The 26,470-nt window shown below is 38.0% G+C and overlaps 1 protein-coding gene and 1 long non-coding RNA gene across 3 annotated transcripts; one reads left to right on the top strand and one right to left on the bottom strand.

Moving 5' to 3' along the window:
* Nucleotides 1–17,224: 17,224 nt before the first annotated feature.
* On the top strand, nucleotides 17,225–24,500 carry LOC110791040 (glutamate receptor 3.6-like). Its single transcript, XM_021995803.2, has 6 exons — nucleotides 17,225–18,156; nucleotides 18,567–19,915; nucleotides 20,007–20,284; nucleotides 20,436–20,467; nucleotides 20,581–20,987; nucleotides 23,855–24,500. The coding sequence occupies exons 1-6, from the start codon at nucleotides 17,880–17,882 to the stop codon at nucleotides 24,221–24,223; spliced, it is 2,712 nt and encodes a 903-aa protein (XP_021851495.1). The 5' UTR covers nucleotides 17,225–17,879; the 3' UTR covers nucleotides 24,224–24,500.
* LOC110791041 (uncharacterized) lies at nucleotides 21,525–22,750 on the bottom strand. Of its 2 annotated transcripts, XR_008931022.1 has the most exons (4): nucleotides 22,405–22,750; nucleotides 22,242–22,303; nucleotides 21,972–22,065; nucleotides 21,525–21,879 (listed from the first exon to the last, which is right to left on the bottom strand). It is a non-coding gene; the product is annotated as an uncharacterized lncRNA (long non-coding RNA). The 2 variants fall into 2 exon arrangements; XR_008931021.1 differs by having other exon boundaries at nucleotides 22,242–22,416.
* Nucleotides 24,501–26,470: the final 1,970 nt, after the last annotated feature.

Here is a 26,470-nt window from a genome sequence, read left to right as displayed (position 1 = left end):
CAAAAGTGGTGCAAACAGTTCGGCATACACCTAGCTTACTCGGCAGTCTGCCACCCACAAAGCAACGGGCAAGCCGAAGCTGCTAACAAACTCATCCTCAATGCACTCAAGAAAAGAGTCGAGGATGACAAAAACAAGTGGTTAGAAGAACTACCCGGAACGCTATGGTCCCTTCGGACCACTGAGAAAGAAGCTATCGGGCAAACACCGTTCCACCTTGTATATGGATCCGAAGCTGTAATCCCTGTGGAAATCGGAACAGAAAGCCTGAGGATCCAGGCATACAACAGGTATGATGGGCTCCAGGGAGAAAGCAACAACCAACTTCTGTCTGAAGCTCTCGATCTACTGGACGAAGCTCGGAACGATGCAAGGACACTCAACGCAGCCTATTTGCAGAGGGTCAACAAGCATTATAACCGAAGAGTCAACGCCAGACCCCTAAAAGTCGGTGATCTAGTGCTTAGAAACGCCGCCTCGGTTCAGAAAGGACGGATCCATGGCAAACTCTCAGCCACTTGGGAAGGACCATACATCATCCATTCCGAAAAGAGGCCAGGCACGTTTATGCTGAAACAGTTAGATGGAACAATTTTGAAGAACCATTGGAATACCGATGTTCTCAAAAAATATTTTGTATGATCTCTGTCTGTAGACCAAGTAAGTTGTTTAATGAGAAGAGGAAAGCCATTGGCACCATGTGTTTCATTAAACTTATCTCTATATTTATTGTCCCCTTATATATATATGCAGCCTCGGATCTGATCAATCCGAGACTAAAAACAGGTTGACTTTGTCCATTCCTTGATAAAATGCAAGAAATGACCAAATCATACACTTCAGGGAATCGTCCAGAATCCTCGGATTCGCGATAACCAAATAAAACTTGTTCGCCACAAACAGTCGCTCGAATCAAGTTATAAAACTCCGGCTCAGATCCACGGATCGCCGAAGGCATAACTAAGAGGCAGACTAGCGATCTCTTGCCCAGGTTTCCGAACCACAAGAGATCGGAAGAACAATCCAAACCTCTGAGCAGATCGACGGATTTGAAGAGTCTGGAAACTAAAGAGTCTCTTAGCAGATCTACGGATTTGAAGAACTCGCAAAACTAAAGAGTCTCTTAGCAGATCTACGGATTTGAAGAACTCGCAAAATTAAAGAGTCTCTTAGCAGATCTACGGATTTGAAGAACTCGCAAAACTAAAGAGTCTCTTAGCAGATCTACGGATTTGAAGAACTCGCAAAATTAAAGAGTCTCTTAGCAGATCTACGGATTTGAAGAACTCGCAAAACTAAAGAGCCTCTTAGCAGATCTACGGATTTGAAGAACTCGCAAAGTTAAAAAGTCTCTCAACAGATCTACGGATTTAAAGAGCTCGCAAGATCAAAAGGTTTTTAGCAAGTCTACAGAAAGAGGAGCTCGAAAAATCTACGGATTCAAAGACCTAAAATTGCGAAAGTACAAAGTTGAAAAGAAGCAGCCAAGTAACAAACATTCATTTTTTATTCAATATTTGGGGGGAGTACAAGTACATTGAAAACCTCAAAAATTGAAAACAAAATGAAACAGTTAAAATCGGCAGCCATCAACAGACAATACCGGCCTACCGAAGTACTAAAGAAAACAAAAAGAAATGAGTACAACGCAGCGCCGAGGCAAAAGGGGGGAAAGGCAAGCACATGTTCGGAAGTCCTCAACTGGAACCGACCGACTCTGAAGAAGACGACTGCCCGAATCCCTAACTCTTGGGGGTCTCAGGAGCAGCCCCTAGGGGAGCATCCTTCGAAGAACCCCCAGCAGTAGTGTCACCTTCGGAAGACGCCTTCTGGGCCCGAGCCTCTGCAAGAGCAGCTTGACGTTCAGCTTCAGCTTCGTCTCGATCGGCCTGGCACTCCTCCAAGTGATCCTGGGCCCTCATCCAGAGCGGAACCTTCTCATTCCAAGGGAAATGAGGCATGTGCTTCGCAAACATGCGCCGAGCACCCAGGATGCCATTCCAGTATTGCTCTCTACACTGATCAGCAGTGTAGAGGTCAACTCTCTCTTGCTCCAACTTCCGAATGGCCGCATCCTTCTCTCGGATCTTCAGCTGGAGAACGGGCACACTACTACAAAAATGGGCAAAGAGACCCTTAGCAAAAGACCCGTTGATCGACATAACGGGTCTTTTTAATATGAGAGATCTAATATTATATATAACGGGTCTCTTATGAGTTAAAGGGCCCACTTAAAATTAGAGGGAAAAATAAAGAGACCCGTCATCTGAATTAATGGGTCTCTAATGTATAAAAAAGGTCCTTTTTTTACGTGAAAAAAAAATGAAAAACACCAGAGACCCTTGATTTAACAAAATGGGTCTCTTATATATCATATGACCCACCTCCCATACAAATTAAAGTAAAATAATAATTAAAAAAAAAAGTAAAATGCGGAAAGACCCGTCGTTTAATCCAACGGGTCTCCACTTTCATTCATTTGCCCCCCAAACCTTCGCTAAACTGCTAAACCAAAATTCACCCTATTGTGTTTGCCTCTTTCTTCTTCCTTAGATTCAAGAGCTAGGTTTCAGGAAAGACAACCATTGGCGAACTCATGGACGAACTCACCACCACCGGCGAATTGCACTACCACCGGAGAACTACCGTACCATCGGCAACCTCACCATCGTTGCTAGCGAACTACAAATTTAGGTTTTTTTTTTCTCAACACTCTCTTCATTCTCTTCTTCTCTTTAATTTTATTTTTTGAATTTCTGAATACCTTGTGGGTTTATTCGATTTTCGATTTCAATTTGTAATTTCTGCTACAAGATTGGGGTTTTTTTCTTCTGAATTTTTCAACTTCAATTTCTCCTACGAAGTTGGGTTTTCCCCCCCTGAATTTGTGAAATTTCAATTCCTGAAATTTTGTGTTTAAATGTTCATGTAATTGCAATTGTGGGTTAGGATTTTTCCAGTTTCACGGGAAAATATGATTTTCACCTTGTCATGTTTACATACTTGTTCTACACGGGGACATTTTGATCAGCAATATGTTTCTGGGAAAATGCTTTTGTTGTACAGACTGCAGAATGCTTGTTCTGTTCCTCTTCTCCTTTTCCCAGTAAGATTAAAAAAAAGAGTCGAATGAGAAAGAGTATTGCAGTTGATAGACTGAATAAGTTCTTATGTTTTCTCCAAATTACATTATCTATTGTATTTTCCCTTTGAAAAACAATAATATGGCTTCAACATGTGTAAACCTAGATTAATTGTATGATTCTATTACGGTAAGAAAACATAGTCTTTTATCTTTTAGGAAAAAAAGCATAGAGCTCGGGGTTGAGAGTTTCAGCATAGAGCCCTGTCTTCCTTTTTTTCTTTTCTTTTTTTTACAACATTGACCTTTGTTGATTTTAATTTGTCTTCTTCGACCTGATCTGATAGTCTATTGTTGTGGCAGTGGCCAATAATATGTGTTCATTGTTGAGATGCAATTCCATGTCCATTTTGATCTAATTGGTTCAAATGTGTTGTATGATTTGAGTTTAGTTGTTTGCTACTGTGTTTTTCTGTTGAAATGTGCCAGGAAGAAATTTTGGCATTGCTAAGTTCAAACACTGTCATTCCCTTAAAAAAAAAAGTTCGAACACTGTCTTTGAAGTTCAGTTAAACCTTTTCTTGTGTCTATTTTTCAGCTGTTGTCAGATCAAAGTTTTGTTCTTTGGCATTCTGTTTATGTAATTTTGCAGTTTATGAATTTTTCCGATTGTAATCTATCATATGGACTCTGTACTGACAAGCATATACATGTGACACAGTGAGGCTATCTTCTTTTCTCATCCTTTCCCCTGGAGTTATCTTCTTTTTTGGCTCATTATGAAAATGAAAATATAACTTGAAATATGTATGATTGAGATGTGGGGACAAGTGTAGGTTAATACCATTGGATCTGTTTTAATTTCCTTGGTTGCTGCTTACTGTTATGAGTAGTCGATAGTAGATCTGCTATGTGTTTGTATTCTGGAAGTGTTTCCGTTGTTGCTGCATTATAGGCAGTCGATAATAACACTGCTACGTATTTGTGTTCCCATTGTTGCTTCTTACTAATATAGGCAGTTGATAGTCTCTCTGCTATGTGTTTGTTTTCCGTTTCCATGGTTGCTTGATATATAACTTATATTTTTCCTATCATACTCAGGTTACTTCAATAGAAAAGGCTGAATATGAGAAAATCTTAAAAGGCGCTGACAACAGAAGATAGTACCAATCTGTCTCGTTCGGCAAAAGGCTACAATCATAAGGTAGTTTCTTGTTGTTTGAGAAACTTGCAGATTGTTTCTTTTACTTATCTAAGAAGAATTGGCTGCCAATAAGGGTGATTAGCGTGTGATGTGTGGCTAGAGTAGTGCCTGCTTTAGATGGATGTAATGTAGATGAATGTGGTGATAGGCTTTTCGACGTTGAGTCGTTGACAAAGTATAAAATTCTTCCCTTCAGTGTGCATTTCACTGATCTATAAACCCCTCTTAGCTGAGTTAATTGGTGATATAATTCTATTTGTTATATGCATATGAAATTGAATTTAAATGAACAAGCTCAGGAGGTCCATTCCTGTGTTTCAAAACTTGTTAAAATATAAGATTTGCTATATATTTATGTTGTGAGTTGTGACGTTTAAGTGTAAGAAGATCCTAAAATGAAATTTAGCTTAAGAAAGAACATCTTTACCTGATGTTGTTGTTTGTTGATTTAGCTTGCTTAGGAGTTAATTGCATGAATAGGTTTTTGAGGACTAATGTGTCCAGTGGCAAAAAGCTTGGAGGAATCTGTGGAATAATGCAAGGCTTAGCTCTAGTAGTTAAATCGTATGATATTTAACTGTCTTATGTGCTTCGTGTTTCTTTTCCACATATAAGCTGCTTGTTGGATTCTCAGATCATATTTAAAATAGTATTGTTATCTTTATTCTTATGTTCTTGTTTGCGCTTTGCTGTAAATTTGAATCATTTGGAGATGAGTAAACACAAAGACAATGACTTGTTTAAGTGAATTGCATCTGCAGCATGGTACACTTCACATACTTGATTCCTTTCCCTTCAGCTTCTTGTAAGACTGTCCATTCTTTGTGATGTGTGGCAAACACCATACCTCATCATCCAAAGACGTATTTTCTTTCTTTTGATAAGCTGAATGAGCAAATTAACTTACTCAGCAGCTACAAAGGATACAGAAGACAAGACGAGACACCAAATCCAAGTAAACACAAAGACAAGACACCAAATTTTGCTCCCTTCCAAACACATAAAGGTGAGATACACTTACACTCACCACGACGTTCTTTCACCTCGAAAGCTTCACTTATTCTCTCGCTTATTATTTTGTCGTCCAGTTTATGTGTTGGTTTTAGCTGCTCACTGAATACTTTGTAGTCAAAACCCAAAGACTTGTCTATTTTGTTCTCATCTCATCCCTTTACAATCTTATATAGAGACCAATCTTAAGCTATATACTATAATCCAAGATTTCAGCATAACATATTTTCTTATCATAGGTTTATTTTAATACCCTATTGCAATTTTTTTGTGTTTTAAATAATGTACTTTGTATTCATATTATTTTTTAGTGTTTGATAAGTTTGAATTATAAAATTCTTCTATTCCACTTCCTCTCCTCACTTGCGCTATCTCTGGTGTTTCTTCTTCTTCTTCTTCTTATATCAGTAGTCCGACTTCATTGCACTAAACTGTATTTTGTCAAATTTGACTAAGTTTGCGCTTGTAGCTAGCTTCTAATCACTTAATTAATGGTTTAACTCAATTTTCTATTAAACTGTGTTAGCTCAATGCGCAATATATGATTAAGATTATTATCACACTGTAAAAATTATATATTTGATATAGTTCGGAGAATTTCTTTCTTTTCAAACAAATACTAACTATGCATTTGCTTAAATAATAGTACTAATTATTTTTACTTATTTACAGTTTTCTCAAGAAACTTATTCATCGGAAAATGTGGATGAGGTTAGAGACGTGTGGGTCGAGTATTTTCTCAAGCAAGATGAAGACGAAGACGAAGAAAACAAAGATGTTGGTATGGAAATAACTCCATGAGTTTCGATTCCAGTTATTGGTAAATTGGTGTGAATGATTAGATTTTAGAACCTTTTGTTTTACGTTTTTGGAAATTATGATGTCAAGCTTTTACGTTTATGGAAACTACAGTTAATGTAAAACTTTTGCGTTTTGAACATTATTTATTGGAAATATATTTTTGGTAATAATATGGATTATTATGGAATTGTTAATGAATTAATACGAAATGGTATAGCAGCAGGTGTAAGTTACAAGTTTAACACGACTTCTGAATGCAGCAGGTGTAAACACGTTTAACAGCAGGTTTAAAGTTTAATAGCATCAGGTTTAAGTAAACTACAGGTTTATACCTGCTATTATCTAATGTGTTTTTAAAAAATATAAATGAAAAAAGACCCGTTATGTATAAAAAGAGCTCTCTAGTTATAATACTAAAAAATTTCAAAGAGACCTCATATCTCAGATATGGGGTCTTAATTTCGTGAATAAAAAAATTAAAGAAATTCAAAGAGACCCCCTATCTTACCTATGGGGTCTGAATATTTTTAACAAAAAGATCCCATATCTCTAAAAAGGGGTCTCTTTCCCCTCTAAAATATTTTTGACAAACTTTATATAAGAGACCCCTTTTCTTACGTAAGGGGTCTCTAGCTTTTAACAAACAGACCCCCTCTAGGAGAGGGGGTCTCTTTTAAAAAGAGACCCCCCCATCTAGAGACCCCCTTTAAGGAGGTCTCTTCGGCTATTTTGGACGGGTCTCTTTGCCCATTTTTGTAGTAGTGGCACCTTGTCAGCTTGATTCTGAATAATCTCCCGATGCTTGACAAACTGCTGAAGCCTCGCCTCCGCTTCCTGGCTCTGCTTAATGGCCGCCTCAAATTTAGACGTCATCTCCTTGAGAAGACTGTCTTTTTCTTCAAGTTCGCTCGCAAACTTGGCGGCCATTTCTTTCCTCTCCTTGTCGAAGGAAGCTATCTTTTCAGCATCCTCCTCGACTTGGAAAGTGAGCTTCCCAACTTCGGCCCCGATCCGCTCAGCCGACTCCCTAGCCTCACGACTGTACTGAAGGTACAGTTGCTTGACCTCCACCAGCTCGGCGAAGAGCTGCCCAGCCTTCTGGTCCAAGATAGGGATATCACGAGCATAAGCCTCCTGATATCTCCTCAGTTGTCTCTCCTCAACCGAGCTACACTCGAAAGCGAACGAGGACCAGAAAACAGCCTGGGAAAGAAGAAAAGATGAGAAAAGATGAGGAAAGAAGAAAACAACAAACCGAAAACGGAACTCAAAACAGAATTTCCAACACTTACCTCATTCAGATAATATTGGGCCATCATAGCTGGGTTCCTCTCCTCAGCTCCAGGAACCCTCCACTGCGGGTTGGCCCGAAGAAGATTCTCCCGTGCAGCTTCGGGACCCACCAAAGATCCCACGTGAGCCATGGGGTTCTCCCCCAAAACCGGAGCTCTAGCATAGCGAGCCATCGCCTCCCTTACCTCCTCGGGGATCCGTTTCAGCGGAACATCCGAGCAAGGGTCAGCGTGGATCAGTCTATCCAGGGCCGAGGTCGAAGTAGAGCCCAAGGTCGAGTGGCGCCTCTTCCTCGTCAGACCCTGCTCGGGTTTCTCCTCCTCAGCAGAAGGGACCCCCTTCTCAGCTTCGGGAACCTCTATGTGAGCTTCGGTGAGATCCACCATCTCCTTATCTGGACTTTTCTCCCTTTCGAGAGAAACGTCAGCAGATTCCTCCTTCTGCTCGGCCACAATAGGGACATCCGAGCCAGGAACAAGGTCGGCTTCAATCGCCTCCATCACCTTGGTTATATCCTGGATCTCGATCCCTAAAGCAGCAGACGGCTTCAGCGGAGAGGGGATGGTATCTTCCTCAGCCAACGGTTGGTCCACGGGCGGCGGTTCCGCAACCACCACACTCTTCAACTTCTGCCCTGGCAAGGGCATGAAGTGAAGGAGATTTTTGGGAGGAGGCATGACTTCCGAAACCGCTTCCTACAGGGCAAACGCTCAAAAGTCAGTTTCGGAAAAAGAGAGAACGGACTACAAAAAGCTCCAAGTCAGAACAAATACCTTCTCCGAGGACTGAGAAGCCTTCGCTTTCTTCGGATGCGCGGAAGGCCTCAAAAGAGTGCTACCCTTCCTTTTGCGCTGATCCTAAACAGAGGAGACCAAGGGTCAATAAATGTAAAAGAAGACAAAGGAAGGAATAAAGAAAAAACCGTGAAGTACCCGGTTCCTAGATAAAGAGATATCTATCCGAGCTGGAGATGAAACCGAAGGAACGGCACGCGGCACAGCGTCAGTCCCAGGACCCTAAAAAGATGGTCCAGGACCAAGACCTTAGCCGACGGCCAACCAGAAAGAAAGACAAACAAAAGACTTCGAGATATAGAAACACTCACCGGATCCGAGGTTGTCCTCAAATCAGGGAGCACGACCTTCACTGGAACAGCTTCGGGAGAAGAGGCAGAATCCCACGGATCGGCTCGAACTTCAGATATCCGAGCGACACCCGACGGAGACAGCACGTAATCCTTCAAGCGAGGATTACGAGGATTCTCTTTTCCGAACTTGTAATCAGGAGCCGAGTCGTGAATGGTCTTCAGATCCAAGGAAATGCCCAAGACCACAGGATCAACGCAGCTAAAGCCGTACTCTGCAGAAACAAAGCACAAAACAAAGTCAATAAAATGAGACAAAAAGGAGGAGGACAAACTTACTAAAGCACGGTCCCAGCCGAAAGACACCTACCCCTGTCAAAAATCCTGCTGAGACCGGCAACAGCAAGAATGTCCTCCCGCAAGATATAGTTGAGGTTCGGAAGCCAGTTGGACGGCAGTTTGTAGTTGTCCTCCCGAGCCAAAAACCACTGGAGGAGATCCACGTAGTGGTGATGGTTCCGATCCGGAGCAGCCACGCTTCGCATATCAGGATCAGGAGTCACAAACCACTTCGGAGGGCGGTAAAAATGTGGATGCTTCGGATCTGTCGGCACACGAACGAACAACCACTCCGTCTTCCAATTATGATCAGAGCTGAGGTAAGGGTAGGCCGTAATATAGTTCGGCTCCCCCTTCCTTCGGGATCTTTTGTTGATGATGGTCCACCAACCATACCCATCCCCCTTGGAAGCGTGGTTGAAAGACAGATCGTGCAGATCCCGAAACACGGCAACAGAACATGGAAAGTTAATAAAATCGCACACCCATCTAAATCCGATGATGTGCCTCATAGATTTGGGGGTAAGCTGGGCCAAACTGATGTTGTACGACACCAGGAGCTCGGAAATGAAGGGATCCAAAGGAAAGCGGAGACTGTTCTCCAAATGATGAGTATACACAGAGATGAACCCCCTCGGCGGATGAGTCACCCGAGGACGCTCCTGGTCGGGAAGCTCGCACCAGTACCCCAAGGCGTGCTGGATTCCGTATAACTCTTCGGCCCTCCGATGGTAGTTCCTCAGCTTCGCCTCCACCAACCAGTCACCACTGACCGATTTTTCCAAAGGACCATCGATCTTAGTGGTCTCGTGCAGAATCGGGGCATACTTGCCCTGCGGATCAGCTTCAGTCCAATGAACTGGAAACTCAGGGTAAGAGCGGCGCACACCCGAAGAACCAGCTTTCTTACCAGAAGTTGCGCGTTCAGACACGCTAGACCCGCCAACAACATCATCTTTGGAAGCATCCCAACCAATCGAACGCCTCTCCACCGGCCTCTCCGAAGGCCGACCCCTCGAAGTTTTCGGTAACCTTCCCGAAGGCACGTTCTCCCTCTCACTAGAGGAGCCAACGACGAACTTGCTCTTGCCCCTATTCTTTGCCATGGCCGCGAATTCTCGGTCTAGGGTTGAGATTGAGGGGTAGAAGGAAAAACGAAGAAAAAAGGAGAATTCAGAAACAAATTACCTTTTTCTGAAGCGGAATTCGCCGATAAAACGAACAACACAAGTTCCCGAAGTCTAAAGTTGGCCGAATTTCGTAGATCTGAAGAAACAAATTGCACTGCGATCGCCGGAATTTAGAGAGAGAATGGGTTTGAAAGAAGGAGTAAAAAGTTCGAAAAGAGCAAAGCACCCCGTATTTATAGAAAAGAAAAGGGGCGCATCAACTTCCTCAACCCACGATCTCCACGACACAATACAACTCCCAACACTTGTCATCAATGCAAATCATCCCTTTTCGAAAAAGAGAGGGAACTTTCGGACTTCTGACAGCTGGAAACCCACCCATTTAATTCTAAATGGACCGGGTCTGGGGGGCATGTTGTTTGGGCTCCCAATTGATTCTCAATTGGGCCACTAAGTCCAAAGCCCAATGGCTCTAAACAAACAGCATCAAACCTACCAATGGCTAGTCAGCCATCCATCAAGGCCCAAGGCCCAAAAGCAATAAATGACCTATGGGCATTTATTATGCAAACACTATAAATAGGCCGCCAAGGCTCACACCTCAAGGTACGTCCAATTTATCGCCTTAAGACTACTCTTCTAGAGAACTTCTCTCTAGAATCCGAGCATCGTTCTTACTTAGGCATCGGAGGGGCTTTCCTCGGAAACACCCCCGAGGCTAGTGACTTTGCTCTTGTGCAGGTGAATTCGGACTCTACTCATTCAAACAAGCAAGATCTTCAACACATACAAAAGGGCCTTCATTCGAAGCCCATTGTTTCCATCTTTACAACACCGGAACACTTTTTATGAAGATTTTATGTTTAAAAAATTACTTTAAACTAAAGTTAAGTGTACTTCGTATTCCTTTGATATAAAAAATTAATTAATAAAATATCGGCCCACCCTATAAAATCATTTTGGACCCGCTGGCTGCAATACTCGGGATTAGGATTGAAATTGTATTACTTCGTGTAAAAATGAAAAAAAAGGGTAGGGATTTTCTCTTTCTAACTTGGTTATTATTTGATTCCAAAACTAACAAAAAAGTATTACGTAGGGGGGTCTAGCCCAGGTAAGAATATTTGTAAGATTAAAGATATAAAGAAAGTTTGATTTTTCATGAATCAGGAACATTTTCATGGTAGTATAGTATGAGGACACTAATGTTACATCGTCGTTGTTAGAATAATGCCTTGAACCGTTCAAACCTTTAACTGCAACGCCCTATCACGGGGGCGACGTCCCTGGTTTAGGGGTTCGGGGACGCAGCGTGGTCCCCGATGCCCCCGAAATTTACAGTATCTGTTATTCTGTACTAGGGTTATCTGTTTTGGATTTATATTCTGGGCTTTTCCGCATCTGTCTAGAAAGTACTATATAAACTCTCTAGGTTATAACCTAGTAAAACTTTCCTCCCCTCTGCATGTGAACGTAGCTAATACATGGTTAGTAAACCACGTTAAAATCTCTGCTCGTTCTTTATTTACGTTATTTAATCTTTCTTTGCATCCGTTATAAAACTGTAAAACACATGTGATGCACTTCAGTAAAAGTTGTGTAAAACCCCTGCACGAGTGAACGGGCAAGGCCCTCGGAGGGGGGGGACACTCATTCATGCTAGCTTTGTAAGTGGACAATAGGTCGGTCATTCATTTCAATCTATAAATTACAAGGTAATGATGATTTATGGGGTTATGGAAGGCAGATACACTAAATAATTATAAAAGCATAAACTGCATAAAAGTGATGTTTTGGCAGGAAATGTTCTACACATATCAACAGCAGCAGATAATATTTGGTGTAGTATGGTGTTTCACTGTTCCCTTCTATTTTAGGTGACTCTTAACCCTGTCAAAATTTTAAGAATCGGGATCGGAATCGGAATTTGTTGTAACAGGTTTCTGAAAATAGGAATCGGAATCGAAATATGTTGCAACAAGTTTCTACAAATGAGAATCGGAACCTATTTCTACGGGTTCCGTTTCAGGGTACCCTGTTATTTTAAAATTTTAAATAAATTATTGCTAATCTACGGAGAAAAAAATCTACTTTATTGTTTGGGCTTTGATTGTTTTATAACTTGGGCTTAAATTGTAATTTCATATTTATATTTCCAAAAAGTAGCTTGAATTGTTTTATATTTTGAGCATAGGAAGCATTTTTATAAGGTATGAACCCTTATTTTGGGTAATTCATATTAGAATTGGTGTGTACAGGGTACCCGTTCCGAAAAATTAAGAACCGGAACCTATTTAAACAGGTTCCCAATTTTGTTACCCGGAACTGGAACCTGCACAACAGGTTCCGATTCCTAAACCGCAGATTCCTAACAGGTTCCGGTTCCGATTCAGGTTCAGGGTACCTTAACTTTTTGCTTTGCTCACAGAATTCATACATCAACTAAATGCCGAGGGTTGATTCTTACTGAGTGTTTAAGTTGGTTAGTGTTTCTAATACTCGTATAAGTTTGTAGAAGATAAGATTTAATTAACCATATATGTTAGTAGTTTGTTATTAACTTAGTATTTGTATTTATCTTCCTGTATAATACTTGGTCAATATTTATCTTCTTAGAGTAGTTAATATCTAGCATGATTGTGTAAACATTGTAACCTAGCTTAGCCTATTTAAAGGCCTCTACACATTCAATGGAAATCATCAAAACCTTCTCAACATTTATATGGTATCAGATTTTTACGATCTTCTCAACAACCATCGACATATTTGTATAGATCATATCCCAAGAGTATAGCCTTAAGTTGTGTACTTGTGTCTTCCATGCCATATATAGTTGGTGGGAGTGAGCTTGGTAACATTATAAAGATGAAGAATGATGAAGGGCTTGGTAGGGTCAGAGGTATTTGGGATGAGAGTTTGATCAGATGTCGTCATGGTGAACAAGAATGAAGAGAAAGGTACTTTGGAGATTTAGATCGTAAAAATCCATGACATCTCTCCATGTGTCACGATAACTTGGCAAATGCTATGACAATGTCGCGTCATGTCATAAGCACAAATAATTTTTATTGTATAATCACAAAAAAAATGTTGTTACCCATCCTTGAACCCATGACCTCTTACTCCCTCCGCCCCTTAATACTCGTACCGTTTTTCTTTTCGGGTCGTCCCTTAATACTTGTATCGCTTCTATATAAATGAAATTTTTTATCAATATTAAATTATTTCTCACACTTAACTATTAACATACTCCCTACAAAAAATCATTTAAAAATCCAGACCCCCTCGGATTAAAGGACGGAGGGAGTATATGTTAATGCTTAGTTTTATCCATCACTCTAACAATACAACTTGTAACTTTAAAAAAATTAAAAAGGAGAAACTTCGTTCTTTCGAATGTGTGATGTCCAAAATTATTTAGTTGAACAACAATTTATGATAACATTTTGTTTCTTAACTTTTATTCTTTATTAATCAAATCATATATATTTTCTAGAAATTTATTTAGAACAAACACAAAACTATGAAATGAACAGAGAAAAAAATAGGAAAGAAAAATAATATTGCGCTTTCTTTTAGCTAATCAAATGTTTTTTTTTCCTGTTTAAAATGTATTTCGACTTTGTAACTCATTATATGTTGACTATATTAGTCCTTATTTATATGGTTTGCTATAATGCCACTTTATCAGGAAGTTTGTTACTTCCTCCCCTTTGTAATCTCTCTCTAGTACTCCCTCCGTTCTTTGATGTTTGTCATCTTTCCATATTGAGTTATTTTTATTTGTTATTCACTTTTGGAATCTTTTCTTATTTGTCCAATATTTATCCCCATTATACCATTGTAAATATCTAAATGACCCACTTGTTTACTCCAAGTAACATTTATCCCATTATACTCTCTTTGTCCCTTAATCTCGCACAACTTTCCTTATAAAGTTGTTCCTTAATACTCGTCCCGTTTCAATAGATGACATATTTGTACTAATATTATATCATTTCTCTCACTTAATCATGAACCCATATATCTTATTACTTCTTAAAAAAACATTAAAAAATTCAACCCCACCCCTTTATCTGACACGTTTTCCACTAAGTATATTAAAAAAGTACCACACTATCCACTATCACCTAATAAATTAAAAAGTCAATTAAATTGCCTAACGGTCAAATCGAGACGAGTATTAAGGGACAGAGGGAGTACCCCCTAATTGTCAATCTCTCACACCCACAAGGGTTAGATTCTATTGAGATTCATGTGACAGATGTACTTAAGCTAGATTGTCTTATATTCCAAAAAAGTCACTAACATTCAAGAACAGAGGAAGTAATACAAATAATATAGTTTAACAAAAAAAAAAATCCTCAAAAACTTAGTTCACCAATTGTTGGTTAACCAACTTTATTCTTAAACTGCACAAATAATGAAATTCCTATCATTCTCAAATTGCATATATAAAAGAACTTAAATTTGAAATGAATAAAATAAAAATTAAACTATATGCAACACATCACGACCTTGCCCGGACCACTGACTAGTTCATCACTTATAAGGCTACATCAAAACCTTCACTTCATATGACCAAAATACAACAAAAAGACAAAATAGAAAAAAGCACAAGAACAGTAGAACAACCTTTATGGTCAACTTTATTATTATTTTTTGAACTGATTATGGATACGAAAAAATAATGGTACAAAAATTGAAACAATGGTTTTTTTTAATATGGTATTTTTTTATTTTTAAAATGATACTTTTTAAAACAATAGTACTTTCTCCTTCTACTGTCGTTTCCCTCTTTTTGTAAATTTTTATCCTTTTTTTTTCTTCCCCTTTTTCGCTCTCTTCTTTTTTCTATTATGATTGTCTTTTTTCTCTTTTTCTTTTTTTCTCTTTGTCTTTTTCCTCTTGTCATTTCCCCTTGTTATTTTTCTCTTGTCATTTTTTCTATTTTGTCTTTTTACTATTGTTATGAACTCCCTCCGTCCCGGAATACTTGAACCGATTTGACCGGCAAAGAGTTTAATATAAAGTAATTGACTTATTATTTAATTAGATTGTAGTTGATAGTGGAGTATTTTTAAATATATATAGGGATATGTGTCAACTTTTTAAAGGGAAAAGGGGGTAGGGGGGAGGGTGCACGAGACCACAAAATGACATGTGAAGGGGTAGTTGATATAATATTAATAAAAGTTTACCATTTATTGAAACGGTGCAAGTAATTCGGGACGACTTTATAAGGAAAGCGATTCAAGTATTCCGGGACAGAAGGAGTAATTGTTACTCCCCCGTATTTATTTAAGGGATACACTTGTCTTTTCCGACCGTATTTATTTAAGAGATACACTTGACATTTTTAGTAACTTATCAATCCCACCATCTAATTAAATAATCTATTTAATATCTCATATGTCCCACCACCCTATTAAACAAATAATTTAAGAACTACACCCCACCCCCACCCCCTATAATAACATGATCCCCACTTGTTTTACTTATTAAAATATCTACCCAACCCTACTTGTTTTATTACTTTATTTCATTCAATACTTCTTCTTAATACCCGTGCCCGGCCAAGTGTATCCCTTAAATAAATACGGGTGATACTCCTTACGTATTTTATTAAAGAATACTCTTCGACCGACACGTAGTTTTAGGAGAGTGAGTTGAATTTATTAATATAAAGATGAAAGTGGAGTAGTGAGTGACTTATTGATTGTAGTAAAAAGATGATGTAACTAAATGAGGGGACCACGAGAAAGAGAGAAATATTAATATAACTGGAAGTGAGGACTAGACCTATCAAAAATCCACCCGACCCGAAAACCGACCGAACCCGACCCGAAAATATGGGTCTTGAACAAGATTTTGTGACCAGTAATTCGATTTTCTCCGAACCCGAGCAACCCGAAAAGTAATGGGTCAAAACCCGACCGAACCCGTTTTGGACTTTACCGATTGAAAATCATTGTATTTATAGTAATAAATGAGACTATGAGAAAATTTAAACATAAAAAACACGTTGTTTTTACTATTGTTGTGTGTAATATGATTTTAATTTGAATTATACTACATCTTATGGTTGAATTTGACTAAATATAAACTTGTGTAGGAAAATTTGTTAATTTGTGCTCATCTTTTGTATATTTATCACATAAATTAATGAAAATATAATGCGTGTTTTAAAATCTCTCAACCCGTTGGGTCGACCCGTAACCGAAAGTTCTGGGTTTCGAACAAGCATTTGTAAACCCGAACCCGAAAGTGACCGAACCGATTCAACCTGAAACCAAAAATAATTTTTTACAACCCGACCCGATCGACAGGTGTAGTGAGGACCATGACATACCAAAAAAAAATGTATCCTTTAATAAAATACGGAGGGAGTAACTGTTATCCGAAAAAACAATCTCTACACTCACAATCATCCACCTACAAAATAAACCCAAAAAAATATGTTAGTGATCCACAAATAACACATTTTTAAAGGTGGAGAAATATATCAACTCCCAGAAAATCCCCACAAACAAATAGTTTAACCAATTTAATTTACCGCTTTTGTTTATCGAGAAGATAAAGACTTCGTTCTCTTCACCTGATATGGTATGAGTTTTTAGTTTCTAGTCTGAAATGTTTTCTATGAGTAATTTTTTTTTCTGGTCTGAAATGTTTTTACTTTTTCTGGTCTAATGTGATCTGATTTAATATGCCATAAAAATAGTGAAGAGAATGAAAGTGAAGAGAGCAAGTCTTTAATAAAATACAGAGGGAGTATCTGTTATCGGAAAAAACGATCTCTACACTCACAGTCATCCACCTTCGAAATAAAACCAAAAAAATATGTTAGTGATCCACAAATAACACATTTTTAAAGGTGGAGGAATACAACTACCAGAAAATCCCCACAAACAAATAGTTTAACCCATTTAATCTACTGCTTTTGTTTATCAAGAAGATAAAGACTTTGTTCTCTTCACCTGATATGGTCTGAGTTTTTAGTTTCTGGTCTGAAATATTTTCTATGAGCATTTTTTACTTTATCTGGTCTGAAATATTTTCTGCAAGTGTTTTTTTTACTTTTTCTTTATCTAATCTGATATGATTTTTCTGATCTGATTTAATAAGCCATAAGAATATGGTAGAGAATGAAAGTGAAGAGAACCAAGCGAAATATGCCAATTAACTACCACTTTCATTTTGTGCTTATTACAAAGGCCGTACATTTGGTGAATATGGACCTAAAATACCACACTGACTGTGCATCTTATCAAGTGACGTTATGGTAATAAAATCGGATGTTGATCAAGGGGATGAAAGGGGAAGCTGAAAATTAACTCGGAAAAGCCCAATGAAGATGCTCTGCTTACTTTCTTCTTTCTTCTTCAACCCAAAGTCAAATCTGGAACCAACCTGCAAAGCTTGAGTCTTTAAAACCCCCACATCAATGTCAATTTAGTTTCTTCCAAGAAAGCTACCTTTTGTTGTTTTACAACATTGGAATTGAAATATTCCACTTTCTCCATTTGTGGACCCACTTTAGTGCCCTTCATTTTCTGTCAACATTTCTTTTTATTTCATCTCCTTTCATGTTTGTAATCAACTATACTTCGAATCTGCTTTTACTTGTTGGATTTTTAGAATCAAACTTTAACCTAAAATTGGCCATTTTTTAAGGTACAGTACCTGAATTTTTTTCAAAGATTTAGGTATATTTTAATAATATTCATTCTTGCTGATATTCCTTTCGTTTCTTGGGTCTAGTAAAGGCTAATTAAAACAACTGACAAATATTTCAAGTAGTACTATCTTCTCTGGAGTGAATATCTGCTGCAGTTCATCATTTCAGCCTCTAAAATCTGAAATTTTTGTTCTTGATTTTTTAAAATTATGCAGAAAAGGGGATTAGGGTTCTAATTTTAGTGCTAACCCACCATGATTATGAGGGTTTTATGGCTGTTTCTGCTTTTGGTATTGAAACTGGAAAATGGGTTATTATTAGCAAGTGGGGTTGGTACAAATCATTCAACAAGACCAAGAACAGTAACCATTGGGGCAATTTTCTCCTTCAATTCTACAATTGGTAAAGTTGCAAAAGTTGCAATTCAAGCGGCAGTAGATGATGTTAACTCTTCCTCACAAGTTCTTAATGGAACCAACCTCAGCATCACAATGCAGGATTGTCAGAGTGGATTCCTAGGAATTATTCAGAGTAAAAATCCCTACTCATTTTGATCTTTTTAGTTGGATATTTGATTCATTTTCTTGTATTTTTGAGGTTTGATTTGATTTGCTCTTTTGGCGTTGTTATAATGGAATCAGGAAAGATTATAGATGACGTATATAAAGAACACACGGATTTAACGTGGTTCACTAACAATGTTTTAGTTACGTCAGCATTTTGGGGAATTTTTTTTTATTGATTCTGGAGGAGTACGTATTACAGAATACAACTATGCTATGACCTCGAGAGTTTATACAATACTCTCTAGGCAGAAGCGGAAAAACACAGAAAAATGGCCCAAAACAGATAACGCTAGTCTAGAATAACAAATAACATAAAGTAAGGGGCTTGACCTATTCAAGGCATATTCTAACAGGTGTTTTCCTTTTTTGTTTCAGCAATGACATTCATGGAGAGTGATGTAGTGGCAATAATAGGTCCACAATCATCTGATATAGCTCATGTAGTTTCTCAGGTTGCAACAGGACTCCAAGTCCCTTTACTCACCTTTGCAGGAACAGACCCAACTCTTTCATCTGTCGAGTATCCATTTGTTGTCCCAACAACCCAAAATGATCTTTTCCAAATGGCTGCAATTGCAGACATTGTGAGCCACTATGGATGGAGGGAAGTAACTGCAATATACACTGATGACAGTTACGGAAGGAATGGGATCGTGTCTTTAGGTGACGAATTGGCTAAGAGGCAGTGTAGGATAAGCTATAAAGCGCCTTTGAGCCCTGACCCGAGTATAGATGACATAAGGAGTGTGTTGTTTAAGGTGATTTCAGAAGAATCTAGGATTCTTGTTATTCATACTTATGATAAATTTGGTCTAGAAATACTTGAGGTGGCTCGCTCTCTTCAGATGTTGGATAGTAGTTTTGTTTGGATTGCTACAAGGTGGTTAACCGATGTCATAGATACTGATTCTCCTCTATCCACTGATGCATTGAGTGATGTTCAAGGGTTTATTACCTTGAGGCCACACACACCCAATTCACAACCCAAGAAAAATTTTATGGCGCGGTGGAGTAATTTGGTGAGAAAAGAGAACATGAATAATGCCTTGTTTGGATTGAACACTTTTGGTCTTTACGCGTATGACACTGTTTGGATTCTTGCTTATGCTCTAGATGCATATTTTTCTCAAGGGGGGAACATATCATTTACAAAATATTCAACCTTGGATCACGCGAAAGGAAGCAGCAACTTGCACCTTGATTCTATCAGCAGTTTTGATGGAGGAGAAAGCCTACTCTCAAAAATATATCAAACCAATATGACAGGGTTAACAGGTCTTATTAGGTTTGACAAAGATAGGTACTTGATTAATCCTGCTTTCGATATCATCAATGTGGTTGGAACAGGTCTTTACACAATAGGGTATTGGTCTAACCATTCAGGTTTATCAGTTAAACCACCAGAAGATGTACGTTCTAAACCGCCTGTTTCAAGTGAGCGGCTATTAAGTGTAATTTGGCCTGGGAAAACCACTGAGAAGCCTCGTGGATGGGTTTATCCGAACAATGGTAAGGTTCTAAGGATTGGAGTTCCACGCCGTGTTAATTACCTTGAATTCGTATCATATTCAGCACGCACAGACTCATTCACTGGGTACAGTATTGATGTCTTCACTTCTGCTTTGAATTTGCTTCCATATGGAATTGCTTATAAGTTGATACCCTTTGGGGATGGGAAGTCTAACCCAAAGATCGATGATCTTATCGAGGAATTAGCTAGAGGAGTAAGTGCATTATGTTTTTATTTCTCGCAAACTTTTTACAAACACACAAAAAGTACAAGGTCTGTTAAGCTTTTTTCTATGTTTATTGCAGGTATTTGATGCTGTAGTTGGCGATATTGTAATTACCACCAAAAGAACAAGAATGGTAGATTTTACACAGCCTTTTGTTGAGTCGGGTCTAGTGGTTGTGGCACCTGTTAAGACCAAGGAGTCAGATGCCTGGGCTTTCTTGTGGCCTCTAACTCCAATGTTGTGGTGTGTTACTGGTTTATCTGTCATCGTTTTGGGAGCTGTCATATGGATTCTGGAACATAGGTTTAACGATGAGTTCCGTGGCTCACCCCAAAATCAAATTAAGACAGTGATATGGTTAGTGTTAAACAAATGTTACAAGTACTTCTTTGATGATACTGATGAGGAAAATGAAAGAAATGAAAGCAAAGCTGTTTTTTGTTTAATGCTTGTTTCTTTTATCTGACAAGAACATAGTAATCAAATCCTATTATGATTTTAATTGCAGGTTTAGCTGTTCAACTTGGTTCGGTTCTCAAAGTAAGTGAAATGTTTTGACAGTTTTAGTAGTTATGCTTATGCCTTTAGAAATGACTACAATGAGAACCTAATTTACAGGACGTTAATTAATGCTTGTATTCTACCATATGCAGGGGAAACTACTTTAAGTGTGCTGGGTCGAATCGTGCTATTCATATGGATGTTTGTAATTCTAATTGTAAAATCAAGTTATACTGCAAGTTTGAGCTCTATACAAACAGTGCAAAACCTTTATTCCCCTGTCAAAGGGATTGAGACCTTAATGGAAAGCAAATATCCCATTGGATATCAAAATGGTTCATTTTCTGAGAGTTATTTGCACGAGGAGCTTCACTTTCCCATGTCTCGCCTTGTTGCTCTTGAAAATGAAAATGAGTATGTGGAAGCTCTCAGAAAGGGCCCCAAGAATGGTGGGGTTGCTGCCATTGTTGATGATATGACGCGCATAGAAACCTTCCTTGCAAAGAGGTGTGAATTCACTGTCAGAGGTCAAAAGTTCACCAAAAACGGAAGAGGATTTGTAAGTGCTACCCCTATTTCACAATACTTGCATCATTTCTCTTTTCACGTTCCAACACGTTTCTTTTGACATTAACTAGTATATGCCCGTGCATTGCACGGGGTGTATAAAATATAAGAAGGTTCAAGAATTATGTTTTTTTTCTAAAATTAAAACTAATTATAAAGATAAATTGGATTATCTTGATGTAAAATAAAATAAATATTGTAGTAAGATAACGAACAAAAATTGCATGATTGATGAGTATCAATTGAGAAAGTAGATCGAAACTCAAAACTATATGTTGTTATTTTCTAAAGATTTATAAATAAGATGACTATGATTATCCATGACTGCAAGCATGCAACTCCTCCACTCCCTAGTAATCAGCCTAATGAGGAATTCATCATTATTACGGATTAGTTTTAACTAACACGCATATGCATCAGTAATTCAGTAGTCTTATTATTATATAGGATTAACCCACATGTCCATCAATTGGCGTAACAATAATTAACACGTACTGGTTAGATGACATGAAAATTGATGTTTGGACTACAACGTATTTACTGGAGGAACCAATAATGTATATGTAATCAAATCAAATAGATGATAGAAATAAAAGGCCAACTATTTTCAAGGACAATAATGTATATGTAATCAAATCAAATGAAAACAGTGAGAATAGGAACATGCACAAGCCATAATATGTCTGTTCCATAAGACTTCACATATATACCTATCATTTATCAAGATACTCCTATGTTGTGTTACTTCGACACGCCACTTTTTGGCTCATACTCGTGTCGACCCGACGTGACACGAATTCGGGTATCGAACCCGTACCGATTGCAAGCCTTGTTTGTCTTTCTGGGAGTTGGAATAAGAGGTACGTACTCCGTATTGCATATTTCTATTACAAAATAATCGTAAATATTAAAACCCAAAGGCTTAAAGATAGTGAAAACCTGACCAGAAAAGCTAGTATACATATCAAAGACAAACCTCAAGTAGGCTCCAAATCTATGCCGACCCTCAATCTCTCCAAAACATTTGCACTCCCACAAGTTGACAGCTAAGAGCTTGATCTGTTCCCTTGCTGCAACAAAATCCCAAAAAACACGACCCATCACCAGTAAATCAAACATATTTGTACATAATTAGCAGATATTGTTTCAATTTGACATTAAAACCCCACCTTCCCACGCACAAAAATTAACAGCAAAACCTAATGTTTTAAACAAAAGGATAGAAGGTGAAGAATCATGAACATACAAAATTCACAGCATCTTTCAAAACAGCTTCTGTAGTTTCCGAGTCACCCATCATACCCTTCTCTGCAAATTTGTATCAGCAAACGAAATATGAACAGTCAAGAAATTACTTTATATAGACTAAAAAAACAGAAAGAAATAAGGAGAGGAGAGAGAAAGTGTACCACACAGAAAGAAGGAGAGGAGAAACAAATAACCGCATGCTTTTTTTAAGGTGGGTGGGTGGTTATTTGTTTGTAGATTAGTTTTTTGTTTTTGTTTATATCAGATAAATGTTGTTTAAAACGGTTTTTGGAGGGATTAAGATTGTTTTTGAATGTTTTTAGCGGGAGTGTGTAGAATTGTTCCATTTGGTTTTTGGAGGCCTCACATAGCTTAATGACTTTCTTAGTATTATATAGGATAGGATAGGATAGGATAGGATAGGATAGGATATCTCTAATTTCGTATAAGTAAAAATTATAAAAAAAAGTTAGATATTTGGAATCCTTGTTGAAATTATAATAGAGATGAGAGAGGGGATGATTGTAGCAAAATGATACTTTTATTTCATTCAATCCAATAAATTAAGTTACATCAAAAGATATTTTATATTAAAAAATCTAAAAATTATAAAAAAAAGTTGATATTTGGAATTCTTGTTGAAATCCCAAACCTTTAAAATGCATGTGTTTTGAGTACTATGCTTATCAATAGTGATATGAGTGAGGATTCCTTGAAATTCACTATTTATAAGGAGCAAATTTTCAAACCTTCCCTTTGTAAGCTCTAAATGTTTGTTTCCTTTGGTCTAAGGTTCAAATCCTACCATCAACATTTCCTTTTATTTTATTTCTTCTTTTTTCTTTCTTTCACCTTCTATCTGATGACCTGATCCCTTTTATCCTTTTTTTTCCTCTTACGTTCTTTTCAATAATTTATTTATCTTTGTATGCGTAAATTATACATTTATAAATGAAATATCGGACTATTTCATTTGCAAGGTATTATTAGAAACCATAACATATTTACTTAACATTCGGTAAATAATTTACTTCTTGTCTAATTATTCAATATATTTACTCTATTATTTTTGCTAATGGATTCCAATATCTTGGGGGACCGCGCGCTAGCGCGCGCGGTCCAACAACTAGTTATAATAGAGATGAGAGGGGGGAAGATTGTAGCAAAATGATACTTTTATTTCGTTCAATCCAATAAATTAAGTTACATCAAAAGACATCTTATAGGCTCATAAAACATACTACTCATAGTCCATGCATTGCTAGAATGTGAAATAACCCACTAACCCATTATTGCCCACTAATATTATTCATGTTCCTAAAATTAAGGACCACTAAAACACTAATTTGAAGCACTAAATTAACGCATTGAAACAAATTTAACAAGATCTCACTTGATTATGTTTTTTCTTACATAATGGTGAAAAAAAGATTGTCAAAGTCGATTGATAAATAGTGGGCAAATGAAAAACGATGCAAGTATTGGTGTAACAGAGGTAGTATATAAAAAACACATTGAGGTAGTATATGCTAGGAAGAACTGCTAAAGTGAAAATACTTCCTGAATGTGTTCAGAAATGGCTAAATGAAATTTCCTTTTCTCTGTCCTTAGGCGTTTCCGCGAGGCTCACCCTTGGCAGTAGACATGTCAACGGCTATACTGAAAATGACAGAGAATGGTGACTTACAGAGGATCCATGATAAGTGGTTGAGGAAAAGTGCATGCAGGTCACAGGATACCAAGCTTACAGTAAACAGGCTAGAACTGAAAAGCTTCTCGGGTCTCTTCCTACTCTCTGGTGTTGCTTGCATTTTTGCTCTCATCTTGTATTTTGGAGTTATGGTGAGAAAGTTCATGCGTTTCCGGCCACCCAAAGAGGAAGAATCAGTTAGCCCGACAGCTCAGATCACGCAACCTACCTGTCTCAAGACGTTCTTCACGTTTGCCAATGCGAAGGATGATGAAACCCAAAGCTGTTAAGAAAAGGCACTGCAGCAACCAACTGGAGTACTGGACCCTGGTACATAACTACAAGTATAATATTATGATCTATGTATATAACTGAAATTCTAGCTCCCAGCTAGTTTTTGATGTAATTTGATCATGTAGTTATATACATTATGTAAGCGAATGGTTTAGAAGCCATATAGTAGCAAAGTAGAAATCGGCAATTACGAATTAAAAATGAAAAATTTCCATGTGAAAGAGACTAGTGTGAGAAGTGCACCAAAATGTATCTAATATTGGTTACGACTGAGGGTCTGTGTATGATAGGTCTCAAGTTCGAATTATCCTTCCCGTGAGCTGATTTGTAAAGAAAGAGTAATAAGGCTATTCAGCTAACTATAGAGTATTGCTCTTTTTGCCTACTAGGCACCTAACAAGGTTAGGCTTGTTTCATATTACACTTACACTTGGCTTTTGTACTCTTCTTGTTCCTTGAACGAGGATGAAATTGTCATTCAGCTATAAGTTAGGGTTTTCCATGATGGGGTTATTGTTCAATTGTACTCTAGGACAACGAAAGATTCTAAGTAACACCCGTTTAAATTGCAATTAAAGTTTGTATCAACTAGATTAGTTGATAAAGTTTTAAGATATGAGTTTGAATGACGTCTACATTAGTCGCCGCATTTCCATTTGTTGCTCTCACTACCCAAAAAAAAAGAAGTTAATGAACTATACAATTATACGAAGAAGGTAATTTGCAGTACGCTTCAGTCGACTATTTTTGCATCGGTGTGCTAATCTTCTTAATTGGTCAGCTATATGTTAGGGTTTTCACTTTCCCATGATGGGGTTATTATGTTCAAATGTAATCTAGAACAACGAAAGATCTCCGAGTAACACTGGTTTTAAAATGCGAGTAAAGAGAGCAATAGTCCCGCACAACTGCACAAGGACTGAATGTCGTCATTGCTGAATAATTAGGGAAGGAAACTAAGTACATGCAACTAAACTGACTCCAGCCATCGTTGGGGGAAGATAAGATGTACACAACCTTAGGCCTAACCAATATAACTTAACGGGGAAAATGTCAAAGGACCAACTCAACCAAAAGCTTAAGCTGATGGTTGAAGCCCTAAGATTAGTTGAAGTGTGGATGCAGCATAGGCCTCCTCATACCTAGCGCGAAATATTCCACTTTGAAAGGAGGGGTGGATGAGATTCGAACCCGTGACCTATGCGTCACGTTGGCTCTGATACCATGTCAAAGGATCAACTCAACCAAAAGCTTAAGCTGATGGTTGAAGCCCCAAGATTAGTTTTATACGCTAGGTATGAGGAGGCCTATGCTGCATCCACATTTCAAGCCCAAAAGGCTTTCATGTGAGGGGGCGTGATAGAGTATAAAACTAATCTTGGGGCTTCAACCATCAGCTTAATTTTAAGCTGATGGTTGAAGCCCCAAAATTAGTTTTATACTCTATCAGAAAATATTTATCAGAGAAGACAAAGACCCCCCCCAAAAAAAAGAATTAAAACAAGTAAAATACTTGTGAAGCTTTGAAAATTTGCAAAAAAAAAAGTTAGTCATGATGTATGTGACCCTTGGGATGGATATGGAAGATTGACTCACTTTCGAGAATTAAGTTTTTTGTTTGGTTGGATTTTCATGATCGTCTTCCGCATAGGAAGACACTTTTTGTTAGACACATGATTGATTCAAGTGATTGTGTGTGTTGTCAAAGGCATTTTAGATGGATTCTATAGATATCCCAAGGGATTGTCCCGAGGCTAAAGATATTTGGGAACATTTTGGTGTTTTCGACTGAATTTTTCACCCTTCATATGCATCAATGGTACATTCCAACCTAACTCGGTCATAAGCCTCCCCTCCTACAAAATCAGATCCTTCTCCCGTGGAGAACTCTCTTTCCTTCTATTCTTTGGACCCTTTGGAAGAGAAGAAACTCCATCATTTTCAACCAAATTCAACCCACTACGGAAAAATGCATTTTGGAAAGAACTCCATACGTCCATAAATATGAACTCTTCCGTGCCTCCTCCTCACATTACCGCTCCACAGTGGTCCCAATGTTTTGAAGCTTAATTGTGATACTTCTTTTCTGAAAATGGACCAAGATGCTAGCATTCCATGTGTTTTTAGGGATCGTTTGGGCAACTGGATCCTTGATTTTCAACGAAAAGTGCAGAGTTCAATCGGTATTGATGGGTGAAATGTTAGCAAATTTGTGTTGGATTGCAAATTATTCAAAGGAAATG

Source organism: Spinacia oleracea, chromosome 3 (genome assembly GCF_020520425.1).
Source record: "Spinacia oleracea cultivar Varoflay chromosome 3, BTI_SOV_V1, whole genome shotgun sequence".
Lineage (NCBI taxonomy): Eukaryota > Viridiplantae > Streptophyta > Magnoliopsida > Caryophyllales > Amaranthaceae > Spinacia > Spinacia oleracea.
Note: the sequence above shows the minus strand (reverse complement) of the source record. Positions and strands in the feature narration are given on the sequence as shown.